This window comes from Anarhichas minor, unplaced genomic scaffold (assembly GCF_050575085.1).
Source record: "Anarhichas minor isolate MPS153535 unplaced genomic scaffold, ASM5057508v1 ptg000005l, whole genome shotgun sequence".
Classification (NCBI taxonomy): Eukaryota; Metazoa; Chordata; class Actinopteri; order Perciformes; family Anarhichadidae; genus Anarhichas; species Anarhichas minor.
In genome coordinates, this window is record NW_027466451.1 from 2,378,375 (window position 1) to 2,394,653 (window position 16,279).

The following is a 16,279-nucleotide window of genomic DNA, read 5'->3' on the forward strand; positions in this document are numbered from 1 at the left end:
ATTACAACACATTCAATGTAATTACAGCACATTCAATGTATGACAGAACCACGGCAGGAGGCAAGACCTGGTCCAGGTATAACCCGGATACACAGGAACCTGTGAGGCGAGAAAGCACAGAGACTCTGGTGAAGAAGCAGGTCAATAATGTGCATTAATGGTATCGGTAATATGAAATAGTAATGCGAGTAATAAGAAAAGTGATATTAGCAGTTGGAGTCAGCAGGGCCATGGATGGTTGAAGGACCAGTGTCCAGATAAAACTGCGGTCATGGGAACCTGTGAGGAGAGAAAGCACAAATACTCTGGGGAAGAAGTAAAGTTAGTAATGAGCATTAATGGGACATCAATGCATACAGACAGAGGTGAAGAAGAGGAGAGAGGTGCTCAGTGTATCCTAAGGAAGTCCCCCTGTAGTTTTTGCCTATACCAGTTTGTCTAAGGGCCGGTCCAAGGCAAGCCAGAGCCAGCCCTAACTATAAGCACTATCAAAGAGGAAAGTCTTAAGCCTACTCTTAAATAAAGAAAGAAGCACGGGGATGGAATAGAGTGCAGGAGACCTTTTGCTTCCCTGGTCTGGGGTTAAATGATCTCCAGTTTCCAAAAAACAGACTTTTAACCTCCACTTTCAAGATTTATTTTTCCACCAAATGACCTCAGACCCTTTTTCTGCAAACGTGAACAGGAGGATGTACAGTTGGAGTATATTTAAGTGTAATGTGATGGTACTCTTAGAAGTTGCCACCAGCAGCTCTCTCTGTTAAGAGTTCTACAGACATTTGGGAAAAGTCCATATTTCCTTAAACGATGCACCAAACCTAAGGGAGGCTCAGTTTATTCGACTCTACATGAATATGTTAGCAAACATTTTCTTTGACGACGGTGAATAACAGTGACAAAACCCATTTTAGTGCTGATGCACTTAACGTAATCTCAGTTTTGGATTTGGAGACTACAAATGAAGCCTGAATTACAAAACGCAGGTGGGAAGTCTGAAAAAACATTTGTTCTGCAAATGTGATATACATATGAAAGGAATAACTGGGCCTGAAAACCATCAGTCCAGTTTATGACGTTAACACTCAGTAAAGCTGCCATATGCCATATAATATGGCATGGATTGGATTATTAACATGACATATGTCGAAGACAGAGAGTCTGTCGTAAGCACCGCAGCAGTTATTAAAGGAAATGACCTGTGACACCATTATCAGAAATACTAATTAACCTGTCATGCATAAACATACTAAGGAAATTATTTGCATAAATATCAACTCGTACAAATGTTCTTCATATTGATGAGGGCACTGCGGCTCTAAGAATTTAATTGATGAAGAGATGGCTTCCTGAACCTTGTTGTCAATACAAGGAGACACATTTCAGATTGGCTCTCACTATAATAGGAAGTCTATATAGACGAATCCAGGTTGCAAGCAAAAGTAAACGGGATGCTGTTGCTGTGGTGGCATCTAACATCTAAATATGCATAATAGGCTTAGCCAGTGCTACACTTCAAACTATGACGCTCTCGGTTCCCCTCTAGTGTCAGTTGTGGACGTGTCGGGGACGGCGTGTCTGTTTTGGCTCCTTAGATGCATGGTGTCTTTTCAAAATAAACTTCTGTGTTCACAGATCATTACATGCTTTTCAAAATAAATTTCTGTTACATTTTAGGTTTACTTGCGCAACAAGAGTACACGGGTAGGTTTAGGAAAAGGTTGTGGTTTGGTATGTTTGTTACGTCACTGGTGTTAGTTATGTATGCAAGTTGCAGTAAAAGTATGGTAAAATAACGCTGTGTGAAAGTGAGGTGTTTGCTTGACCAATCCAACTTCCTTTTGTACAGTTGCCAAGAAATATGCCCAGATGATCCTTTTGACCCGCTACATGTAAGAATGTACTGTTAAAAAAGCTAAACCTCAATGCTCACTGGAATGTAGCCCACTTTAAATAAATGCTATTGTCTTTCAATCAATTCCACTGAAATTAGCAAGTTTATATTACCAATCAATGTGTCCCCCCGCCTAATATGGCTTTATATTGAGGAGTTTGTTTTACAATATCACTAGCTGATGCTCTATGGGTTCCGTCTTAAGGCTCAACCTGTAGAGATCAAAATTGTATAATATAGTGATTTAAAGCTATACATACCAGTGCTATCACCAGAAAAAAAGTGTTTATTAGAAGGTTTTTGCTAATACATGAATTTCTGCCACATGTTTTCACGCTCTAAATGAAACTCTACGAGATCTGCACATGGCAACTTAGTGAAGGCTAAGGTCAGGAAACGATTGTGGTTTTGATTAAGAATAAAGCAGCCTTTGTTTTTGACTTCATGAACAGTCCACGAGTTCCTGCACTGACACAGAACATTCACACTGGAGTTCAACTGTGAGGTGCAAATTTGTCCAAAATGTACGTAATTCTTAGGATAGTGGTCTACAGGCATTTCCCATAAGTATAGTAGCCATGCACATTGTCTTATGAAGCGCACTATGTGTTGTGTATACAATACAACAGTATAATTTATGTACCAAAAGACAACAGTTGACTGATATGCATATATTAGTGCTGTAGATAATGTATTGTAAAACTATAGAAAACAATAATGCAGTACACACAAACAGCCTTTTCACCTGTCCCGCATTATGTGACTGAGCAGAAACGTGTATGCAGAACCACGTCCTAGATGAAAACCGATCCTGACAAAAACAAAGAGTTTGTGTGAGACAGACTGTGTGTGTGCGCTGCATGTCTCAAATTGGGCTGGGTGGTTGTACGGATGGCAAAAAATAGCATAATGCTGCAAAGAGCAATAAATCCTGCGGGATTTAAAAGGCTGCAGCTGTAATCTCCCTATATCCTCTCTAAGACTAACACCTGTCTGCTGCAGGTCAATGTGGCGGCCATGTTTCCATTAAGGACCACTGAAGGGCAGGCCAATCCCATCTCTAATTCAATCAGTAATTACTACTAGCTATAATATGTCCTGGCTGCCAAGCATTATGGGAAAGCAGAGTCCTTCCACCTCCTCTGCAGTTATCATGGCGTGTAGACTGCCGGAACGCCCAAATTGATGGCACCGTACCTGAGCAATGATCATAATTGACCTGTCTGACTGGAACCAGACTGAATGTTCCCTCAGAGGGTACCTCGGCAGGTTGCTATTACCCTGTTACAGTGCAGGGAAATGTTTCTGGAACAGCTGTCGTGTTTGTCTTTTTTTCTGTTTCAAAAGCTAAAGGAGATCTAATGACAGAGTAAAGTGTTCATGCAGTCGGCTGCAGGAAGGCCTTATGTAGGTGTGCCAGGGAAGGATTGTCAGAGGGTTAGTTAAGGACTGATCCGGTCGCCTGCCAGGCCCATTGACAGTCCAAGAACACATGCATTCAGCTCTGCCAAACCTTTGTGAATGAAGGGACATTAGTGGGGTGACTGTGTAAAGCTGTAAATGATGGACAGAATGGTGAAATGTTTGTGGAGCCAGGGTGGTTATGGTTTATTGTAACTTTGGGCATACTATGTATCTCCTATCTGTGATAGTAACACTGTACTCAATTAATTAAATGCTGGAGTCCGAGAACACAACATTACTTCACAGAAGTCAAGACACAAGAGCAGTCCAGCAGCAAAACTACTTGAGGTTTAGAAGTTCCCGATTTGTCTTGAAATTGTCACGGGGTGTGGTGGAGGTCTCAAAAGCAGACAGTCAGATGCAGTGAGAAACGGGTTGAGATATGAACAAAACAGGAATCTTTACCGGAACACAAAAGGGAATCCACAGACGAGAGGGAAACATCCAGCAGGACGAGGCAGGGCAGGCAGACGGGGAAACCGGGCGGGTAGACATGGCAATGATCTGGCAAGGAGTGCATGAGAGGCAGGGGTTTAAATAGTGGCTGGATAGAGGCAGGTGAGGGGAGTTGTGCTGATGATGAGGGAGGCTGACAGGTGCACTGAATGAGCTGATAGGTGAGTGAGAAATAAAGAGACAGGAGAGAAGGGGCAGAGCTGTGACAGAAATAAGTATGCTTGTCACGTAACTTAAACTGTGGACGTAGCGCCACATGACAGAACGTCGGCAGTCAAAATAACCAACTTTTGATTTCACATGGGACAAGAACTCCGGTCCCCTGAGTAAAAGTTGTGTTTGTTTATTAACCCATCCACAGAAGGCAAACAGTAAAATTATTACCAAGGACTCATAAGAAGAAAAACAGCATTTGTCATTTGTTCAAATGCTTAAAATCTGTGAAAAGTATAATCAATCACTCATTACTCAACGTAATTCCATTACCTTACTACTTTATCAACAGCAACAATAATCAGTTATATGACTTATTGCATTACTGTTTCCCAGCTCTGCTATATCAGTTGTGTCTTTGTGTCCTTAGTAACCCCACGTCTCATCTTCTGTCTTTAACACATGTAGTTACTGGAAAGTAGACGATTTTTTAAGCAAGACAGGCAGGCTTACCAGTGGCTAACATTAGCAAGCTAGCTGAAAACACAAGGTGACTAAGGCAAACTGTAAATTAGACAACTTTGTAGTTTCAGGGAGGCAGGCTGTTGTGTTAAAGGTCCACACATATCAACCATCCATCAGACGTCAGAAGCCTTACCTCCAAAATGTGCAAGTAACAGATCATTACTAGGATTAGTAATTGTGATGTTACACACACACACCTGACAAAAACCTGCACCAGGTCTGTGAAATGATGACTTTTGTCCCACCAACAGTCGTTATGTTTTCTTTTACTCATAATGGCATTTCCCTAACTTCAACCCAATAGTTTTTTTTACCTAAAACCCACAGTAACTAAACCTTAACCACAGAGGTTACAGATCAGGAGACAATAATAGCAACACTTCCTGTAATGGTCATTTGTAGCATTGCCTGTAAGCACTGACAAACAGTGTCATCTTGTTGATTGGGGCCCCAGATAAGAAACTGCTCCATTATGTTTGACTTTGTGTGCAATTAGGGATTATTTGGGATATAGATGGCCAAAAAAAACTGAAAATATAATGTAATAATCTGGAACCATCTGTGTAAATTCAAACTTAACATTCACATTGAAGTAAAAAATGCAGTTTAATGAACAGGTTCACAAAACAAGTATATAATAATGGTTAGTGCGCATTGAAACACGTTTTGCTTGCTGTTATGATTCTGCTTGTTTATAATTAGGAGATCCCTCCCAGACACACTTTCAATGTAAGTGATGGGGAACACATTTTTTAAAGTAACACTTTTTAGGACAAAATCCCCACTTTGTGTTACTATTGGCCACTTCAACTCAAGAGGGAATCACTGTCCAGCACAATGAGGAAATGTTGGGCTAAAAGAGCCTTTATCTTTGGACTGATGGAGCCTTGTATGAGCTCCAGGTAAATGTTGATTGTTGCAGTGGAAGCAAGAATCACGACAATCAAATAATCGGTGGATTAAAGATCTTATGCAGTTCCTCCACCTAGAAAAAATAATGTATACTCTTAGAGGCTTAACTGACAAGTTCTATCATTTATGGCAGCCATTTTTTATCTTATGTAGACAGAATAAAACAATAGCAAGAAGATAGAGTTAGACGGTTTCCTGTTAGGCTGGCTGCATTATGCCTAACATTTGGATGAATTTTATATTAGTAATTCTTTATTTTTTACCCATTGTCCAATTTGTGTACTTCCCTTTCTTTATCTTGTCTACTTCTATTATGACCACCAAAATTGTAATAATTTGTAATATTCTGGGAAAGGGTACTTTTTTATTTCTGTCATCTGAAATACAACTGTGGATCCAATGTTTTCGTTATATTTAGAATCTATAATTCATGTAAAAAAATAAACAAATTCAGACTCAGATTTCGTCCCCCATCATTTACATTGAAAGTGCGTGAGGAAGGGATCTTTTAATGGCCAGTATGAACCGGAGGAAAACACATTTCCTTCACATTACAATGGATCCTAGCCCCGATCCACAATATCCATAACAATGCATTTCTCTGTGCTCACACCTATTTCAAATGCACTGACGTGACTATTTGTTTTAATTCTGCAGTACGGAAGATAGCAAGTAAATGGATTGTGTACCTGCAACATGCATACACACAAACACAGTAACCAGACATAATGTTACTACCCCCCCCCCCCCCCCCATTTCATCTTGTCTTTAAAATATACTATGTAATAAAGTGTTAGGTTGTGCATCAGTGGTAATTATTGGATTTTAACAATGAGGGCTGTTGCTGATTGGTTGCTGTGATCGCATGTAAAAGGGAGGTGTAGCAATGAGGGGATATTGTATGGAAGGTGCATCGACGGGATAAGAGCGTGATTACAAATGATGCAGTAGACAGCTGAACTCGCGTGTGTGTCTCTACAGTATCTGTCTGTCTATGTCTCCCTCCACTACACACTCAGAAAGCTGGAAAGCAAATGGATTTCCTTAGCAGCAGTTCTTATCTATCCAACTAGAGATACATTTTTCACTTGGCTTTGTTGTGATCATGAAAACATTCCTCTTCTTTTTCATTTGACCCACACTGAATTCCATCCATTACTGCTGCCAAGGTAAACCGGTATCACCTTTTACTCCAGATGTTGTACAGGAAACTGCAAGTGAGATTAGTGGAATATAATAACACAAAGGGAGGGGTGTTTTCATGGCTAGCGAAGTGCAACCCTGATTTGGTCATGTAAACCACTATAACATGCTCTTTCTCTCTCTCTCTCCCTGTCTCTCTCTGTCTCTGTCTCTCTCTCTCTCTCTCTAGACACTGAAGGACCCCACTCTTGCAGCCAGGAAGGATTTCCAGCGCGAGGCCGAGTTGCTGACCAACCTGCAGCACGAGCACATAGTGAAGTTCTACGGGGTGTGCGTAGACGGAGACCCGCTCATCATGGTCTTTGAGTACATGAAGCACGGGGATCTCAATAAGTTTCTCAGGTGAGCTCGGCAGACAGGCAACACTTGGTGGTGTGAGTGGCGACAGTGGCAGCTCGTAATCGCCAGAGGCTTTGGACTTTTGGGAGTAGAGTTCCCAAGTAGGAGCAGAAGGGATGGAAGTGAAACTGAGCAATTTCATATTTTCTTTTGTCCCGACACAAAATGTTCCATTTTCATTTTGGAAACCACGATTTGTTACGCATAGTATGCGAGTATTAAGTAAATATTAAGGAAGTTAAGTGATGTAAAGGATCTTAAATACACAAATTGTACTGTTTAGTTATTATCCTCACAATGAAATACCCTTTACAACACATTGGTTTGATAAGGATAAGGCCTTAATGGGCGTTACCAGTGGTTTTACACGATAACAACTTTCAATACTGACAACCATTTCCCAATTCATGCTAGCGGCGCTAGCTACCTACCAGCTACCTGGCTACATTCCAAGGGCCAGTGGTTCCAATTCATTTTAATCAACTCGCCATGTTACTTGATTTTGGAGTTTGAATGGTTTCACAATGGTGGAGTGATCTGTGATGTGGTGCATTCACATGCTGAAGAGAAATTCTGATGACAGACGTGATTCAGCTGCCACATAGTGTTGCATTCGTACATCGGGAGATCTGCATATCAAAGTGTCCTTGGGCAAGACACTGACTATAGTATAGAGGCCTGATTGGCAGTTGGCACCTGGCATGGGGTATGAATGTGTTTGAATTAATGATGGGTGCTTTGAGTGGTCTGAAGCATAGAAATGTGCTATACAAATGGTAGTCCATTTACCACTTACCATGTCTCTCCAAGAATATGGTGTCGCACTCTATGAATATGGTGTCGCACTCTAGAATGAAAAAGTTAGAGCCAGAGAGATAAGTTCAGTGTAAAGCCAACTTCGTGGCACCTGTGTACTGTTCTCTTCGGACCTGCTGCTTGTGTGTGAATCATCTTGTGTAACTGAACTGCTGGTAGATGGTTGAGGGGTATAGGTATCTTCCTCATGGTCCTGGGTTCCTCTTTGCACAAACTTCAGCATTGACTCTGCATTCATTCAGAAATACAAGTGAAATGAATTAGCACACACATGCAGAGTTAAAAATGCGTTCAAACTTCAGTAATTAACTGGGCATTAAGAAAGGTCTCAAAACTAAATTGAACAAATCTTAGCATAAATACATTAATCAAACAAACAGGTAATGAAAACATGACTATGGACTTCAAATGAACCAAGACCTTAAATTCCTTGGCCAAAGTAAAACACAATCCATGATGGGTCAATTAAAAATGCATTTACAACATTTATTATGAAAAGACAATAATTGAATTGTCTAATACTACCTCTATAAAAAAAACAAATGTGCAACTGCATTCAGCAACAACTCTGAATATAAATCAGAAGCTTCTGATTCTCACATATTTCTAAAGCCTAGTACAGCAGCACACAGTACAGTTGCCCAACGATTGAATCCAGCTACACAACGAAGGTTCAGTTCATTACATCTGCGTGATTGACGTTATTCTACGGTACCACATCAGCCGGTTTACTATGACATTTACATCGACGCTCTCTCCGTCACCATGAGGTATACGGGGCAATCCTAGGGCTCCAGGGCCGGAGCAGACCGACCCACGGAGCAGCCCCACCAGTAATGCTGATATCACTCGGTTCGTCTGTGTACGTAGACTTGTTGCTGGTTATCAACCAGCTCTTAAAATGTGATATTAAGCATTGAAGTTTTGGCAGTGACACAAGTTGCTCTAAACACTATTTGATTTCAAGCAGTTACCAGAGAAATATCCACAATCTTCCCTCTTTCTTCATTTTATTTTCTGAGTCATTTATAGATATAGCTGAGGGTCAAAACGTTTTTCCGAAGCAGAAGAGCTGTGCAGCTAAGCCATCACAAAATAAACCGATTGAAATATTTATAGCCCACTGTCCCAATGCCACTGGTTAAAGAAGTAGTCAGATCCTTTACTTTAAGGATCATTTCACTTTATTACAACTTGTTTTTTTGTAGCTTTGGTTTTATTGGATTTAACATTATGCTCAACAGAGTAACTGCTGAGATCAACAGCATGGTTCAACAGACATGAGCAGTCAGACAATCTGACAGGAAGCAAACCTCTTAAACATCAGTTTACAGCTCCTCATCCTGCTTTAACGTGACATGATGATCTTGTTGTGGTTGCGATCATACAGGTTTCCTGTGTTATGAGGAATAAGGGACATTCCATGTGTGCATCACTTTCTGTTTGACCTCCAAATAATAATCTGGTTAAACGTCGGCTTGTTTCCAATTGACTCTGGTGTTTACAATGTTATTCTAACAAATGAATAAAAACAACAAAAAACAAACTGGAGTTGTCTTGTGAATAAAAGTAGTAGTACCGCAATGTAAAAATATCCATTAGAAAAAAGATATTTACTTAATCTACATAACTAGTAAAAAGGCTATTCTAATCATTTTCAAGTGTTTGTTGTTGTCATACTCATTTCGGCCACAAGAGGCTGAAGTGCAACACTACCACATAATCTAAATAAGACTAAAAGCATTATTTTTGTTTCTTTCAGGTGAGTTTAATTTACATAACTTGTAAGCACATAATATGTGTACTTTGTGTTTAGCAAGGAGAAATTATTTTTGTCCTATTTAGAACATGGGGCAGTGGTGCACTTCAGCCTCTTGTGGCCGAAATGAGAGTTACAACAACAAGCAAAAAAGGATCCTGACAAAAACCCAAATTGTTTTAACTGATGAAAAACAAAAGTAGTAGAGTTTAGGAAAATGATCCCGGCAAAACTTTTTATTCCACCATTTTCAGACAAAAAAACATGAGAAACTAAGAATGATTATCCCGGCAAAACCTTTTTTTCATAAACACAGGAGATAAAACTATTTACATCACACTTAGAAAATGGATGACGAGAATTTTTATTTTTATTTTTTTTTTCGCTTGCCTCTCAGGGCTTCCTTATTTTTATCATAGACCTTTGGGTAGTTAAACCTGTGACAATGTATCATATTTCCCAATCATATATTGGTCATGTGATCATATATTTTCTATGTAAAACCTGAATCTACAAAGTACAATAACTACAAACTAAATTGTCAATTAAATGTAGTGGAAAAATACATATATATATAATTTCCCTCTGAAATGTAGAAATTATTTAAAGCATCAATTGTACTTAAGGACAGTACTTTAGTGAAATTAAAAAAACAAAAGCAAACTGATGGAATTATCATATAATATGATCACTATTAGAGATGCAGTAATGTGTAGGCAGTATTTAAATTGTGCTGCTAGTTTCACCGAAGCTAATGTAAGTAAACATAAACATAACCATCAATTCTTGACCTTGAAAACAAAATGAAAACAAAGTCAAGATGAGAAGCTTGTATCTTAGTAACTGAACCTTGAGGTGAGATGTTCTGCTTTTTCTACAGTTAGAGGTTCATCTCCAACAGTGTATGACATGTTTTTATATTTAATGTTTCGTCTGGACATTGTTAATGTACAAACTCAGTAGTTAAATGTAGTGGACTAAAACATGCGATCCGTCCCACCCTGTTGCATCAAATGGAAATACTCAAGTACATATTCATTTACATTAATACAATAATTGAATTAATGATTAATGTGCTTTGTTACCATCCACCTCTGTCTCAATACTTGTGTTGAAAATGCTAGCGAGTATTAGATCTTCCTTCCTTGGTGCGTCCTACTCACCTGTCACCTTACTTGACCTTATTTTGCTTTCCTGTGGTATTTCAAACTTCCCCTCATTAGTACACAGAGTAGAAAAGGTCCGCAGAGGTTGACCTGAGTGTGGTCACAGAGAGCCGTGTGCCAGCTCGTGGACACGGAGTGATGGATGGCCCGTCACGATGAACAACTGAAAGGTTGAAGCCTTAATTTGAACCTTGTCGCTGGACTACACCCCCCCCCCTCCACCCCACTGCTTCTACAGCAGTGCTCCCTGTTCCTCTACACCCTTACCTTCCTTCTCTACCGGTAAAACCTCCTCGCGGACTCCTGCCTGGCTGTTTATGAAAAATGTTTTTTAGTGAACTTCCTGTTGTGAAGTCGTAAATATAAATGACAGACTCCTTTCCGCCATCAAATATTTTCACCGCAGTCGGCGTGCCCCACTGCAGAGCCTTGGTAGAGCCGTGTCGTACAAGTACAAGTGCGACCCATGGTGATTGATGAATGAGCCTGTCGGACGGAGTGACAGACTGACAGTGGGAACTGTTCCACCCAGAGCATTATGTAAAACTCTGAAGTGAGGAATAGTGTAGAGCTGCTCTCGCTGTTATGTGGCGATCAATGGCTGAGATATAGAAGATAGACGGATGCTGGTGCATCCTTGGTGTAAATAAGTGTGCTTTCAATGAACTGGTGGCATCCTTGGGTTAAGGATGCCACCTCCCCTCACCAACAGTTTGGTCCATTGCAAGGGTTCCTAACAGAATGTATTGATGGCAAATATCCACCAGATTTGCTTAGTATATTTATGTATATTATATATATATATATATATATATAAATCGTTTTACCCCTTTTCTGATACCACTGTTTTGGTCAAAGTATTCTCTTACAGATATAAAAATCTGATGGGCATATTAGTATTACATTTATGCTCACCAGAGGATGAACTCAATGATCTTTCACTGAGCACCCTTCTCAGTCTAAAAATGTCAATTTTGCAGAAAGAAATCTTTGAGTATAGTTGCGGCTGCAACATCAGAATTAGGATCAGAATACTTTATTGATCCCAAAATGAAATTTGTACATTAGTTTCCCTTATAAAGAAATATAAAGGGGAAAAAATAATTAAACCACAATGTCAAGTATAAATAAATGACTGTCAAATAAAATGTGAATTATGAACATAATGCTACAAAATATGACACAATACTTGCTTTAATTCTATCACTGGACACTGTCATTTTATTTATTTATTCTTTTTTTTGTATTAACCGGATGCTTTAGCTACTCTTGCCCGGCTCAACCTGCTCTGTGCTACGCCCCCCCATGGCCCCATCAAAAATATACTTTTTTTAGCCGAGCAGAGCCGAGAGAAGCTTCTGGGATGCTTCGGAAACATGCTTTGGGACTGATGACTCGCAATTTCAAAGGTATGGACCCAGTAGTAGGGGTGAAATGCTGCCTCCTATTTACTTGTTTGGAGCATTGCAGCTTTTAAGATGGAAGTCTTGGTTATATATTGAAAAACTGCACAGTGACACAAGTGTTTACTTTATGAATAATCAACTAAACCTTAAACCTTTTACTTAACCACTCATAGGATGCAGGGACCGAGCCTCGTCTCTGGTGTCAGATTCCTGAACTTTGTTTACCCACCATGCACCACACACACACACCTGTGTGAGGTAGGCGAATGCAGCACAGCGTGGACCGGTAAAAAATATTGCCTGTGAACATAATTGCCCCAAACTTGCATGAGGCAAAATTGTCTCGTAACACAGTTTCTGTGAGAAAAGAGTTTTGGTCGATAAGTGAGCAGCTGAGCATCCATCACCAGATGTGCCATACTATTGAAACATCAGTTCAAATTTCTTGATCGTAATATAAAATGGATTACTCTCTGTAATCAATCAACGAATGCACTGGATTAAAATAATATTTGAAGAGCCATTGCTAATACTTTTTTTCTTTTTTTTTTCCTCGGGTCCCTTCCTCACGTATCTCTTGACAAGAAGGTTCCAAGCTGAGTCCGACTCTGCAGCCCCTCTCTACCTGCAGCTGCTCTGGATAAAAGCACAAGCTAAATGCCCAAATTGTAAATTGCGGTTGGTAAGCTAATGAGCTGCATTATGTCTGCTGTGATTAGATGTTATTGGCTCCCAGGATGCTTTGCCCTGCAGAATAGAACATTGGTACTTAGTCCGCCGCCAGGAAGCAAAGTCTACCAGTGCCTATGTGTGACTCTCACTATGTGTCTGTGTGTGTGTGTGACTGTGTGCATGCTTGTATGGGACAGCATTTCAGCGAGTCTCTTTGTGCCTCAGATGCTAATTTCGACTCAGTAATTGTGTTTCCATTAAAGTGCTGGCATCAATTCTTTCAGGACATACTGCTAATTTAGCCAGCACCCGTTGCCCTCCAAACCACCCACACACACACACACACACACACACACCCACACACCAAGCTGCCACTTCATTGGCATCACTTCCTCCATTAGAGACTTAAAACTCAGTGAAGCTGAAAAGACACACACACAGATACAGGTTGACTACTGGGTACACTTTGTATTAACTAAACACAACTCACACTCTGTCCTTCCTGAGTCACTGAACCTCATCGCTCCCTCAAAAACGGCACTAAAATATTGTTGGAAGATAACGGTGATCGCTGCGCTGCATCGTTGATGCAGAGTCACAACTCAGAAGTGTCAGTGACTTTCTTTTTTTGTTGAACCATCATGTAGTGGACATTTTGTAAATGTATGCAAATCCACTGGATCCAGATATAAATAATTAACCGTTAACCAACAATAAGAATTTTGACAAATTAATGCAATTAGTTAAAAATGTATATTAACAGGCAAAATAAGCGGAGCGGCTCACTAAACTGAGAATAGCTGGTCCAAGTTAAAGGTTGGACCACCTCAGACCCCGAACACACAGACACGTGTCTAGAAACACGTAGCCCGCAAAACCATTGTTCTGATAAGTCTCTTTTCTTGCGCCGCTTAACGCTCATCAACGTCGTCAGGCAGCCAATCAAATCGAGCAAGAGGCGGGCTTTGCTACTTCCTGTTTTAGATGCCGGTAGATGTGGGAACGGATAAAGGCAGACCAAAGGTTGATATTGGCAGTTTTTAACTACGATGAACTATAAAGAAAATGTTTTCTCCTCATTCAACAGCAGAGCAACAGCAAGAGCTCGATTTCTGCATTGAATCCATCACCCCCCCCCCCGTTATTTACATGTTATCGCCTGGTTGTGCACCCACTCACTTTGCCAAAGGGGCGTTTTTGAAGCAGCGTGTCTGTTGCAACGCGTCTCGGTGTGATCGGGCCCTAACATGAGCCTGGGCTGGAGTTGGCGTTCACAACAGGCGCTAACTGCCTACAATTTGAACAGCAGTTGACAAGCAAGACTCAGGAACTTGGGTCCCGAGGAGTTGTAGCATTTATTCACCGACAAACCAACTGTACACACAGCACACTTTTGCATGCACAGCTGTAATGTTGACGCTGACTTCCTACTTACCACCACACACACACACACACACACACACGGCAGGCCGCTCGGTCTTGCAATACACTGGCGGAAAAAGAGAATGCAAGGCGGACACAAGAGCTGACAACCTCACAAACTGGACTAATTCATTCAGGGAGACTTACTGGAAAAGTGGCTGCATGTGTCCTCGACAATGCTCGCAGCATCGTGGCTGCTTACTCTCCCAGATGGCTGATTTGGGGACTCTGTTGCCTGTTTTGCACTGCTGCTGGTAAATGATGGATGGTCCACCAAGTTATCGATGCAGCTGGACGGCTTGTTCGGCACTTCAAATACAGCATGCGAGACACAAATCTTGTCTGTTGAAAGTTGATGATCGAGGGTCGGCTATTGGTCTGAAACAATAAATTCTAAATTTGCATCTCTAGTACTGAACCAGTAGGACAGCACTGTATACCATCAGTTGTACTAAGAGTCTGAAGCACTTCAGCATGCTGAATACCAGTAAGGTAGTCACCAAGGTTGTTGATGTGTCCCATACACAACAAGCTTTCATTTCATTGGCATCCCCTCATTAAATGGGCCAAACTGGGGATTTTGCATGTTTTAGCCTTTGGGCTTACTAATTAGATATACTTGATGTAACAGCTAAATGGAACCTGATTAAGGACCTGAGTGTTATTCCAATATCAGTATTAGAGTTAAATAAATACGATAAAAACATCTTGGCCAGTGACATAACATTAAAAAACAAGTTTGTGAAGAAGAATAAATTTTTGGGTATTAGATTACAAAACTATATGTATATGTATGTATTGAGCAGGATATTTGACAGTAGAAAAAGTACAACACACAACAGCTAATGTAACGTAGAATTTAATCAGCAAGCATTCATGGGATTAGCATTAATATAGCAGATACGAGCAAAAATACAAATGGAGAATAACTGAGCATGGAGATTCATTGTTCCATGTGTTCCTTTGTGAAATATTGTTATCTAAAAGGATCACTTTTTTCCCACAGTGTTTTGTTCAGGGACGTTCAGACATTCAAATTCATGAATATGAAAGATATTACTTTAAACATTCCTGTAATCTCACATCGCAATACTTTTTACACAGATTCCCTATCTATTTTAGCCGTTGTTGGTGGTCTTAGCTAGAAGCTGGAGGCGGCACTCTGGTGGTTAAGCAGCCTGGTCAGGTAGCCTTTCAGCCACTCAGCTGTGTTGCCAGGTTAGTTCGAAAATAATATTGGCACTATGACAAACCAGGCCAACATTTTTGTCAACCCACTCGAGCTAATTTTTACCGACATAATTTTGGGCTTAAAATGTTCTGCCCCAGAAGGAAATGAAATCGGTTGTATGTAGGCCAGCAGTTGTGCAATGTACAAAGTTTGGATTTAATGAGCTACAGCGTGCAAAATCAGCAGTGAGTCACTTCACTACAAAAATGCTAAGCTACATGACACCCACTGATGTTAGGGTTGTCTCGCATGTAAAACGTTTGATTGTGAGATGTTTCCTGAGCTTCTAACTCACTCTGTAACTTCCTCCTCAGAGCCCACGGGCCAGACGCTATGATCCTGGTGGATGGACAGCCTCTGCAGACCAATGGGGAGCTGGGTCTGTCCCAGATGCTTCACATAGCCAGTCAGATCGCAGCTGGGATGATCTACTTGGCGTCTCAACACTTTGTGCACCGCGATCTGGCAACCAGGAACTGCCTGGTTGGGAATGGACTTCTGGTGAAAATAGGAGACTTTGGCATGTCTAGAGACATTTACAGCACAGATTATTACAGGGTAAGAGACGTTTGTTTCATGCAAACACACCTTTTGTTTTTCTCCCTGTGTATTTACCCCAATTGAAAAAGTAATTGCGTTACACAGTATGCATGTCTCATTTACACAGGGCCAATTTTAGGCAATGGAATGAACTAAGCACATCCCTGCTCCCAGAAGATGAACCTATTCATCTTGGGATACTGTGTTCCCTCTGATGTCAGCCTCAGAATAAGATGTCAACTTTCACAAATTTGCACGCTGAATATAGTCAAATTTATACCGTGGCCACTGACACAACAAAGTTTGCTAAATGAATGTGCCAGT

The 16,279-nt window shown here is 40.7% G+C and overlaps 1 protein-coding gene across 1 annotated transcript in view; it reads left to right on the forward strand.

The window, feature by feature from the left end:
- LOC142972024 (NT-3 growth factor receptor-like) overlaps window positions 1–16,279 on the forward strand; it is a 217,994-nt gene that overhangs the window by 187,955 nt on the left and 13,760 nt on the right. Inside the window, exons 15-16 of the mRNA XM_076112799.1 lie at window positions 6,774–6,946; window positions 15,730–15,973. Coding sequence (XP_075968914.1) covers window positions 6,774–6,946; window positions 15,730–15,973 — 417 coding nt within the window. The remainder of the gene's footprint in view (window positions 1–6,773; window positions 6,947–15,729; window positions 15,974–16,279) is intronic.